At 43.2% G+C, this 12,153-nt stretch overlaps 1 protein-coding gene across 1 annotated transcript in view; it reads left to right on the forward strand.

Moving 5' to 3' along the window:
- LAMC1 (laminin subunit gamma 1) overlaps nt 1-12,153 on the forward strand; it is a 128,314-nt gene that overhangs the window by 77,998 nt on the left and 38,163 nt on the right. Inside the window, exons 2-8 of the mRNA XM_059074762.2 lie at nt 324-628; nt 5,223-5,353; nt 7,192-7,358; nt 9,887-10,075; nt 10,902-11,019; nt 11,483-11,581; nt 11,673-11,809. Of these exons, the coding sequence (XP_058930745.1) occupies nt 324-628; nt 5,223-5,353; nt 7,192-7,358; nt 9,887-10,075; nt 10,902-11,019; nt 11,483-11,581; nt 11,673-11,809 (1,146 nt within the window). The remainder of the gene's footprint in view (nt 1-323; nt 629-5,222; nt 5,354-7,191; nt 7,359-9,886; nt 10,076-10,901; nt 11,020-11,482; nt 11,582-11,672; nt 11,810-12,153) is intronic.

The raw sequence follows: 12,153 nt of genomic DNA on the forward strand, positions 1-12,153 counted from the left end.
ACAATATAAGTACGTAATACATGCTATCATTTTTTCATGGCAACTAAAATTTTAACAACTCACATCATAAATGGGCTTTTATGAGCCAACTGATGAGTGCAGCTATAACTTATTTCTGTGGGAAAACACGCACTGTTTCCAGGCGTAGAATAGCCTATTGGACACAGCCAATGTGTTGTGTGTTCTGGAACCCTCTTAGTGTAGTGGGCACAGGTTGCTTTGTATCCTCTTTCTTTGTCAAGTTCCAAAGCAAAGTGGGAATAGAGGGGGTTTCTTTGCTTCATACGTTATGACTTCTGGACATCGATGTGTTTGCCCCACAGGAAAAGCGTTTGACATCACATATGTGCGCCTCAAGTTCCACACCAGCCGCCCGGAGAGCTTCGCCATTTACAAGCGCACGCGGGAAGAGGGGCCCTGGGTCCCTTACCAGTACTACAGCGGCTCCTGCGAGAACACCTACTCGAAGGCAAACCGAGGCTTCATCAGGACGGGAGGGGACGAGCAGCAGGCCTTGTGCACAGATGAATTCAGTGACATTTCCCCTCTCACCGGGGGCAACGTGGCCTTTTCAACCCTGGAAGGAAGGCCCAGTGCCTACAACTTTGACAATAGCCCTGTGCTGCAGGTAGGCACCTAGCGGTCGGCTTGGTAGCCAGTCAGTTCTTCCATATGCAGGATGCAGGAAGATCATTGCAGTGGGGGGCCGTGGTCCCACTCTGAAGTAAGGGGTAGGAATAGCACCTACGCCACCAGGACAGACAGCTGGATTTTATTCTGCTCTCCTGTGTACTCTTTTTTTTTTTTTTTTTTTTTTTTTGCGGTACGCGGGCCTCTCACTGTTGTGGCCTCTCCCGTTGCGGAGCACAGGCTCCGCACGCGCAGGCTCAGCGGCCATGGCTCACGGGCCCAGCCGCCCCGCGGCACGTGGGATCCTCCCGGGCCGGGGCACGAACCCGTGTCCCCTGCATCGGCAGGCGGACTCCCAATCGCTGCGCCACCAGGGAAGCCCCTGTGTACTCTTAATAATTGAAGGAAAGTAGTTTTATTTCTGCTGCCCAGTTGATGTTTGTTCTTAGTTTTCATGCACGTGTATTCTGGGATGTAAATTTTACAGGTTTTTTAAAATGTTGAACAATTTTGACTTGAGTCTCTGTACTTGCAGCGGAAACAGTTTGCTTCTGCCTTCCTTTTGAAGGAGGGTATTTGAATGAATCTACCAAATTTTTTTGTACCCTGTCGTACCTCTTCTTTGATTTGACAAAATAAAAAAAGCTATTTTTTAATGTTAGCAAGAGGGAACAACTGAAGCAAGATGTTTAAGAGCTCTACCTTCCTTCGTTATTGTACAAGAAAATTTTGGTTGGGTTTGTCTGGCACTGTTGCCAATCATTATGAAAACTCTTCATCACCTAAAAGCACTGGTTTTTGTGACAAGATATGAATTTAGGTAACCCTGCTACAGTGCTTAAGGACGGTGACAGAAACCTTTCCCTATATGGCAATAGAAAGAATTAAAGATTTCTTTTTTCATAAATGCCGTGTGCATATTCCTTATACACTATAATTTGGAATATTTCTGTATTGCTTAGATGTCTGTGACCTTTTCTTATGTTCTGGCTGTTTGATTGTGGAGAGACAGATGCGTGCCATGCCATACTCAGCACGTTCACACAGACTGGAGATGCTTCTGTCACATGGCTGTAGTTAACATCTAAATGGGGACAGCCTGTATTAATTCGCTGAGACAAGAAAGACTGGATGTGGGTTTGCAAATGCTGTATATACTTTATGAAAAGCTGTTGTGACTTCTAAGTAGGGAGTCTCCCTGTTTTTCTGGGCCTTATGCCTTTGTGGTCCCTCATTCTTTCTCTTTGGAACTTTTTTTTTTTTTTTTTTTGCGGTATGCGGGCCTCTCACTGCTGTGGCCTCTCCCGTCGCGGAGCGCAGGCTCCGGATGTGCAGGCCCAGCAGCCATGGCTCACGCGCCCAGCTGCTCCGCGGCATGTGGGATCTTCCCAGACCGGGGCACGAACCCGTGTCCCCTGCATCGGCAGGCGGATTCTCAACCACTGCGCCACCAGGGAAGCCCATCTTTGGAACTTTTTATGTACAAGGACCCTTTGTCTAATTTGGCCTTGTGGCTTTGGACAGTGGCAAAAGGTGAGAATATATTCCCGCTGGGTCCAGTTCTTCCCTTCCATTGTATTTCTGTAGTTTGCTGGGAGATCATAAATCTTGATTTTGGTAAGCTCTGAGGGTTCTGGTGAGCAATGAGTGTGTTTGCAAAGGTCTTTCAGAAAATGTTTCTTTCAAAGGTGGTAAGTGTGTTCAAAATACATGGCAGAAAGAATAACTGACTTGGGTAGATGAAAAAGCAGGAGACAGATTACCTAGGGCAGAAGTGATCTGTAAAATACTCTTTAAGTTGGTCAACTGGCACACATTTTCTAACTTTGATTCTTCCTACACAAATTATTGTATTTTACTGTCCTGGGGAGGGAACAGTATAGTCAGTAGGGAAAAGCAGTGAGCTAATTATGTGACTGTGGTTTCCTGGCACCTTTGCTAACTGTATGCCTTGTCAGCCTGTCTTGAAGCAGTTCCCCCAGCTGTAGGAATTCTGATGTTTCTTAACTCTTCATGCCACAGAAACTTGTAAGACTAAATGTGGCAAAAGGCTGCGGGCATCTGCAGTAGATTTGGTCAGTCGGTATCATTATGCAAAAGCATTAATTATGCGTCTCTGGACGTAAGAGCTCTGGCTCTGATACACAGTTGCCAAGGAGGGTTAACTTTTAGGACTTGTAGCCGATCTGACAGTGAGGGGAGAGGCAGTTGGCTTCTGCCCTCGTTGCTTCCTTTGCCTCCCTCTAAAAGTTGTGATCTCCCGAAACCTTCCCGGTTTCAATGCATATGAATATTACTAAGCATGTAGTGATTTATAATAATAATTAGCACTTATTCTAGCACTCACTATAATGTGCCACAATGTGACAAGCATTGTTCTAAACCCTTTAGATATATTAAATGTATGAACACATTTAACCTTCCCAATAACTCTATAAGGTAGATACTTTTATTTTCTCCATTTTACAGATGAGGAATCAGAGGCCCAGAAAAGATCAAATCACTTGCCCCAAATCACACAGTTTTAAGTGTCAGAACTGGGATTCAAAACCTAGAAAGTCTAGTTCTAGAGTCTGTTCTTTTTAAGATGCCCATTATGGGAAAGAAAAAAAAAAATAATAAGGCTTAGATTCAACTCTTGAGAAGCTTTTATTCCAGGAGAGTTGTGATAAAGATGAAGCCTGTCGATGATATGATAAGCATTAAACACAGAGATATGTTTAGCTGTTTACACTACACACGACTAAGAGATTCCTAACATTGTGGCCATGAGTGGGCGTTGTTATTGGAGTTCCAAGTTTGGATATGGTGAAATCATCATCTCTTCTCCTTTCTAATTATACACGAAGGCTTCATGGAGATTAGCCTTGATGAGCTCTCTGTGTTGTTCTACATGCCAGGTGTTGGGCCTGGTGTAAGCAGTGATTCTTAATCAGGGGTGTGCTTCCCAGTCTCACGTGAAGCCTTCTGAAAACACAGACGCCTGCAGCTCTGCAGGCGTGCTTGTTAACGTGTCCGTAGGTGATGCTGATATGCAGTCCCAGGAGAGGACATAAAGTGGACACGGGGGACTTCCCTGGCAGTCCAGTGGTTAAGACTCCGTGCTTTCACTGCAGGGGGTGTGGTGGGTTCGATCCCTGGTTAGGGAACTAAGATCCCACATGCCGTGGGGTGTGGCCAAAAAATAAAATAAATAAGCAAGTAAGTGGATGTGGTATATCTGGGACGTTTTATGTAATATACTACTCTAAAGCTTAATGGTTTTAAACAACCATGATTTATTATTTTTCACGATTTTGTGTTGGCCTGGGCTCGCTCCCTGGCAGGTCAGCTGGGAGCTGGGTTTTTCTCTCCCTGTGGTCTTACATCCTCAAGGGGGCTAGACTAGGCTTCTTCATGTGATGGAGGAAGTATTCCAAGAGGGTAAGTCCCAGTGCACACATGCTTGTTAAACCTCTGCTTGTGTCACATTTGCTGATGTCTCCTTGGCCAAAGCAAGTCACATGCCCAAGCCTAGAATCAGCGTGGACAGGGACTACACAGGTTGTGGACACTGGCAGACATGATTCATTGGGATACTTAGTATAACTACTACAGATGTAAACATCTGACTAAAATTAGCTCAGTGAAAGGGCATTTATTATAAGCACTTGGATCTCATAAAACCGAGGGGAAAACTGTACAACCTTCATTCTTGTCCTCTGCCATTATGGTATACCTACCGACTTGATCAGTTGTATTTTCCTCAAATCTGTTCATTTGCTCGGTAAATGTTACCTGAGCACCAACTCTATGCTAAGCACTAGTGAAATGCAGTGAACAAAACAAAACAAATTCCTGCCCTGTGGGGCTTATAATCTGGTGGTGGCAATGGTGGGGTGGGCAGGTGGTGGTGATGGAAACAGGCAATTTAAATAAAATAGGGAAGGGAAATAGGGAGTTGCAGGGGGCTGGGGGTGGGTGGGTGGCGATTTTAGATAGGGTGGCCAGGGAAGGCCTCACGAGAAGTGACATTGGGGAAGGGTCAAGACAAAGAGTACGTCCGATTGATTCAGGCCAGCGTAATGATTGATTGCTTTGTGCTTGGATGTGTCTCCCAGATCTGTCCATAGTGGATTGGGTAAGAGGGAGGGGGAGATGGTACAAGATGGGCAGGAGAGGGCGGTGACCAGTATATCTGATATAGTGGTGGTACTACGTGAGTTCTGTGCTGGCTTCTCTTGACTGGCTTTGGGGTGTGGATACAGGACGGAGAGACGAGACATGTGCGTTGACTACCTAATGCATGCTGAGCGTTGAAAAGCATATTTCATTGAAGCCTCTGTACAGCCTTGTGAAGAAACTAATATTATTCCTGCCTCGAGAGACTCTGAGTGGTAAAGTAACAACTTAGATCAAAGAAGGGAAGAGTCAAGAAGGAAATTCAAGTATGAAGAAATGAAAGGAGTCCTTGAGTGTTATAATAGATTTAATGCCAGAAGAGGACATAAGTTAAAAAATGATACCTTGACTGTTTAGAAGATTTGGCCACATATATGTCTCTTATCTTCAGTGCCTTGACCTATCTTTTCTGTGCTTTTGTTTTCTGACAGGAATGGGTAACTGCCACTGACATCAGAGTAACACTCAATCGCCTGAACACTTTTGGGGATGAAGTGTTTAATGACCCCAAAGTTCTCAAATCCTATTATTATGCAATCTCTGATTTCGCTGTGGGTGGTAGGTGAGTAAACCATTAAATAACCTTGAAAGTGATTGGAGCTTCGGTGTAGAAGTGAATGTAGCAACTTGTTTACAACTGTATTAGTAATGTTTTTAGACCTCATTATCCTGGAAACAAAGTAATTAGGTTTTCTAAAACCGTGTCAAATCCACACATTAGTGAATTCTTACTGAGCATTTAAGTGCAAAGCTCTGTGGTAGACAGTGTGGAGCTACTGAGGAAGTGCAAGTCTGACATTCACTTCCTGAGAAGGACCCGACCACCTAGGATCCTACAGGTGAATGGGGCAGGCGATGTATGAATATGCGAAAAGTTAAATACTAGTACCATCAAGCGTTTTAGATAAAGAGATGTCATATGTCAGAGAATAGTTACAGGACTGTCAGGCTAGAGAAACAGATGGAATCTAAGCTGGGCGTCGAAGAATAGGTAGGGATTAGATAAGGAGAGGGGATGTCTGGGTTGGGTGCAGGAGGGTTGGGTGCGTGTCATGAGCAAAAGTGTAGAGTTGCAAGCGTTTAAACCTCCTTGACTTAAGGAAAATCTTATATGCATTTGTGGAGTTGTAAACCAGAGAGAGTTGGGTAGCCAGGAGACCTTAGACAGTGAGCCAAGAATCTTGGACTTAACCTCCCCTTGTGATAGACTATGAAGTCTCAAGAGCAGAAACATTATTTTTGTATGCAGTGTTCCTGGTATGGGATTGATGCTCAGTGAAAGTTGATGGAAGCTGTAACCAATGAGAAATCGTGTACTTTTTTGGTGTTAGGGCTATGATTTCAACACAGTAGATTAGGAAGATTAGCTGCAGGCAAGGTAACAGTAGAACATGATCGAGAGAATTTATATTCCTGTTATTATGCTGTCATCTAGGTGTTAGGTGACAAATACCTGACGTTAAGGTGGTGACAGCAGAATGGAAAGAAACATTTAGGTGCATTTTATGAAGGAAGAATTACCAGGATTTTAGTTTAGGTGTTTCAGAAGTGTTCGAGTGTATTATGAAGTGGTGCTTGACGCTGTGGAACTGATTGCTATCTTTAAAGAGCGAGTGAGGGTAACGGCTCTGCACCAGAGTGCGTGTTAGTATCCATGGGGATTTCCATGAGTCCTTAGTTCATGGCAGTACCTGCATCTAGAGGCTCCTTCAAGGATTCTTGCCCCTAACAACCCGAGGGAATGTCAGTCTACCAGAGATCCATATGGTGGTGTGGTATCCGTCTCTCACTGTCTTCAGATCAAATACTTTAAAATCACGATGGCAGATAACTGCTGAAATGTATTGACTTGTTATACGCCTGTACAGTCCTGGGCACATACATATAGCAACCTCTTGATCTTCTCAGTAACTCTATGAAATAGGTATTATCATCCTCCCTATTTTACAGGTAAGGCACCGAGTTTAAGTTACCTTGGTAAGTCACAGGGCAAAGGTTTCGAACCCAGGCAGCCTGGCCTCGGAGTCCATGTTCTTCTTAACCACTACACTTGGCTGCCTCTTGAGATGCACACGTTTCACTTCAGGAAATGGTCCTACAGATGTCCTCAGAAATTGTTGGGGACTTTCTTCTCATGTCCGGTTAATGCCCCATCCCCTGTTAAATAAAGCTACCCTTGTTTTTGTTTTTTTTTTTTTTTTTGTCTTGTTTAATTTTTCTTCATACCTGAAAACACACGGTCATGACTTAATCTTGCTCAGTTTCTCAGTTTACAGTGTTGAGTGGTACGCTCAAAAACATCCTGAGATGGTTTTTAGTTCTCTGTGTACATCCTTTTTCTGCACCCGTTTCAGGGCTTCAGAGGTGTTTCATTCTTTTGAGGGTCTCTTCTCTCCCCAGGTGTAAGTGTAACGGACATGCAAGCGAGTGCGTGAAGAATGAATTTGACAAGCTGGTGTGTAATTGCAAACATAATACTCACGGCGTAGACTGTGAGGAGTGCCTTCCTTTCTTCAATGACCGGCCGTGGAGGAGGGCGACTGCTGAGGGTGCCAGCGAATGCCTGCGTGAGTGCCCCTTGGTGTTCGTCTGCTAAATTGTCTTGAGGACTTCAGAGGTGGGAGAAGGAATGGGTGACTTCGTCTGATTCCTCCTTGAAAGGAAAAGCCTGCAAGGCAGAGCTTCTTCCCTAGCTTGAGAGTGTAGAACGGTAACCTGCGTGCACGTCCAAGGAAAATCATAGATGCGGGCAGTTGGCCGTAAACATAAAACTGTGCTGGTTCTGTGTTTCCTTCATGAACACACGTAACAGAATGGGAGCAGCATCTTCAAGGTTTGGCCTTTGCTTAGCTCTAAATACTGGGCCGGGGTTGCCTACTCTAAACTATGGTTTCTCCAGTCTTTTCTTTGTTGCCCTTTAAAATATTCTTCTTGCTTTCAATGCTTATTGATTTGAACAGCCAGGATTGTTGATTAACATTTGTCAGGTGTGATGGGTCCTAGACTAAGACTGCTATTCAATGGATTATTTATCAAAGTTATTTTTTCTTTGTCTCACTCACTAAAGAGCACAGTGCAGAGGATTTTCCTGCATCCGTCATGCAGAGGTGGGTGGCTCTGGGAAGAAGAGTAGATCCTAGTATTCTTAGGAAGAGGTAAAATGAAAAAGATTACACATTGTTGATTCCTCCGTAATGTCTTGGTTTATTCTGAAGAGATAGAGAAAGGAATCTCAGGAGAAAAATCCTGAAACTGTGTAATCATGATTTGCCAAGGACTTGAAAGTGAGAAACTTTTAAAGCAGCAACATTTTCTTATGTCCTTATAAATATTCCTTATCGTGTCCTCTTGGTGACAAAGGGAATAAGAAGGAAGACACTCTGAACTTGCAGGAATTATTGGCAGAAACCTTGAAAAAGGACCAGTATCTTGACTCATGACTGTTTCCATTAGCTGCCTACAGCAGATTTTCTTATTCACCTTTTCTTTTCTCAACAAATTCCTGATTTTCAGATAAATGTTACAGCCTCCTCTAGCATTCCTAAGCACCTGAACTTCTTTAATTCTTTTACTGGACTGTAATATCCAGTGTTGGAAACTACATGATAAAGGCTGATAAAAGGAAAAATGAAATACTCCTAAGATGTGACATCGAAATAAATGTACACGTGTGTTTGAAAAGTCATCTGCTTAATGATGTCCTATTTTGAGCCTATCCAGGAACATTATGGGAAAAAAACAAGTGTAACCTTATATCCAGCTTCTCACTAGCAAGTGAACAGAATGCAGTAGCTAACAGACTTTGATAAGGAGCGAAGTCAATTTGCTTTCCTCTTTGGCCCCTTCAGCACCATGGCCCGTCAAAGAGAGAAGTTTCTGGAGGTGTGACAGTACTACAGTATTGTCAGGGTGCTGGAGCTAGGGAAGGGAAAATGACAGCTGCCTTCTCTCTCACCAGCTGGTAGTGAGGGGGCCACGGCATCTGCTTGTAGCGGTGGGTTAGGACAGCATAGACGTGGGGGTTGTTCTGCCTCACAGTCTCTAAGCACCAGACCATTTAGGTGCTGTGAGCTGGGCTGATTGCGAGATAATCTAGGGAAACTTGAGGGAAGAGAAATAGCTGATGAGGAAGGGAATGGGAGCTTCCAAAGTTACTTAACTCTACTTCTTGGCGCCAGCGATTCAAGTTTCTAAAAAGTTTTCAAACATAGTACTATAAAAGAACTGATTGATTGTAAAGGCAGGGAGGAGGAAAAAAAAAGCATATATTCCAGTTTTTTAAAAAACAACCATCTCCTGCTCTATCTGTAATCAAATAAAATTTTATTTTTCTTTAGTGTCTGTACTTGGGGCAGCATCAATAATTTGGAAAAAATCGTCTTAGTATAAATATAATAAAGATTTTCAGTGACTACAGATACTCGTTCTGTAGGGAATATAGCTACTTAACAGATGACCCATTTGGCACCATGTCTTCCCGGCAGATGGAGGCATCTATGGATCTAGATTTCCCTTCTTGTGGGTTTACTTTCCTGTGGATCTATAGATTTCCTGCTTCTTTCGAAAGAGGCGCTAAGTTTTACCCATGTGTCTCAAGATTACTCCAGTCTGGGTATGCAAGTAATCTGGTAATTTTAGAAGTTGGTATCTAATGTATTTGAATTGTCTGAGCCCTGAAAAGTTAACATAAATCGAAGCCTGCCTGTAAATTGGCCCCTTGTGCTTGGACTTGGTATTAGAATGAAGGACAAAGATTCAGAAAAATTGTAATTTGACTTGGCTTTTGTTTGTATGTGCACAACTGTGCGGAGATTCCTAAGTACAAGGATTACTTATATTTTATGCTGGTACTATTTTTGATAAGGATGAACATTTTTCTTAGTAAGCTGTTAACCTGACTGTAGGAACCCTTTATAGACAGACATACCGTTTTCGTTTTTGTTTTTGAATGACCAGTGCATCTGGTGGTCCTTCTTAATCTGCCACCACCTGTCTGTCAGAGACGTGGGGAATTATGGTTTTGTTTTCTTTGAGTCTTTTAAAATGCTGTTTGTGAAGGAACATGGATCTGACTTAATAACGTTTTGGCCAACAGCCTGTGACTGCAATGGCCGATCGCAGGAATGCTACTTTGACCCTGAACTGTACCGTTCCACGGGCCACGGTGGCCACTGTACCAACTGCCAGGGTAACACGGACGGCGCCAACTGTGAGAGGTGCCGGGAGAACTTCTTCCGCCTCGGGAACAGAGAAGCCTGCTCTCCCTGCCTCTGTAGTCCTGTTGGTAAGTGACAGGCAGAGTCTGCTTCACTGTGATGGTTGGAAGACAAAACAAGCCTTCCCTGTACCCCCAGAAAATAAAGCTTTGTTTCCTAGGGGTTCGCACAGCTTCAGTATAGGAGAGTGTACATTGTTATAACGTGTAAATGATTTAGGATCTGCCTCTATCTACTCTCTTTAACCAAGTTGGGCCTTCAGATGACGTTCTGGTGTGTCTAAAAACGTGGGGTTGGCCTGAGTAAGGGTTTTGTAAATAATTAACCGTAAGATCATCAAGACCATTTGAACTTTGACTGTAAAAGGTTAGCTGCTTCGTGAGTTCTTCCTTGTTAATGATTTTGTTTAGTCTAACCTCCTTGGAGGGCTGAACTCTTTCAGCACATTGGTGTGTGTTCAGAGGAGCAGAGCGCTCTTAGTCCGTTGTACTTTTTCAGGAGTTTGAACTTTCTTCTTGTTATTCATGCCTGTATATACTTAAATTCTAGACACAGGCCATAAGGAGCCTGTGCTTGTCCACAGAGCAGTGACTGGTTCTGTGTACGGTTTACCATTGGGTACAGAGTGATTTGTTAGTGTTTTTCAACAGTTATGAGTAGATTCACCTTAGGGTGTATGTCTGGAAAGTTTAAACGTCATGGCTTAAAGGGGTATGATTTTGAGAGTGTTCTGATTTAAAATTTGATCTTTATTCTCTTGGTTACCATCTAGATACTGTAAAACAATCTGCATTCTGGTTTTCAGGCATTGTTTTTAGTTACCAACCTTCTTTCTTTGAGACGTTAATTTTACTTGCCTAACTGGTGGTTGACACTGAGCCTTTTACATTTCAGGTTCTCTCAGTACACAGTGCGATAGCTATGGCAGATGTAGCTGTAAGCCTGGAGTGATGGGGGACAAATGTGACCGTTGCCAGCCTGGGTACCATTCTCTTACTGAGGCTGGATGCAGGTAAGATTTTTCAAGGGGGCAGGTAAGATTTTTCAAGATTTTTCAAAAATTTTTCAAATTTTTCCTTTGAAAAATTCAAAGGAATTTTTCAATTCCTTTTCCAAATGCAGCTGATTCCTAATAATAGCTGTTGTAGCTAATCTGCAGCCATGTAAACATTTTCCCCCCATAATACTCGTAAGCCAAGACTTAAGGCTTCTAGCTGTAATGAGGGTCCAGGATTGCTCTGTACAGAGGTGAAGCACAGTTTTCAATGTCTACATGTGATGGTTTACCCTTGACTGAAGTCAAATCCAAATATGAAGATGACTTTAGGATTCATTTTGCTCTTTTTATTCCTTTTTAAAAAAACGAATTCCTTTTTAAAAAATCTGTTAACATATAAAACAAAAGATTGACTTTGAGTGGAATTTCTTTATCTTTTCTCTTATTTCATTGTTTTCCTCCATTTTCCATCCAATAGGCCATGCTCTTGTAATCCTTCTGGCAGCATAGACGAATGTAATTTTGAAACAGGAAGATGTGTTTGCAAAGGCAATGTCGAAGGCTTCAATTGTGAGAGGTAGCTCATTTTTTCTCTAGCCGTATTGTATTTTCTCTGTTATCGTATTTCAAGTACAATGAATACCTGATTGTATCTTAATCTCTTTCAGATGCAAACCTGGATTTTTTAATCTGGAATCATCTAATCCTATGGGTTGCACACCTTGCTTCTGCTTTGGGCATTCTTCTGTCTGTACAAATGCTGTCGGCTACAGTGTTTATTCTATAACCTCTACCTTTCAGATTGGTAAATAGACCTTTTCTTCTGTCCTCTAGAATCGTGAGACTAGACTTACAGTGTTAAAAAGTCGGTAGTTCTGGGGCTTCCCTGGTGGTGCAGTGGTTGAGAATCCGCCTGCCGATGCAGGGGACACGGGTTCATGCCCTGGTCCGGGAAGATCCCACATGCCGCGGAGCGGCTGGGCCCGTGAGCATGGCCACTGAGCCTGCGCGTCTGGAGCCTGCGCTCCGCAATGGGAGAGGCCACAACAGTGAGAGGCCCGCGTACCACAAAAAAAAAAAAAAGTCGGTAGTTCTTTGAGGATTTTTTTTGACGGTATCAGCACTTTGTTTTTTAATGTATGTGATTTT

The sequence above is a fragment of the Kogia breviceps genome, chromosome 1 (assembly GCF_026419965.1).
Source record: "Kogia breviceps isolate mKogBre1 chromosome 1, mKogBre1 haplotype 1, whole genome shotgun sequence".
Lineage (NCBI taxonomy): Eukaryota > Metazoa > Chordata > Mammalia > Artiodactyla > Physeteridae > Kogia > Kogia breviceps.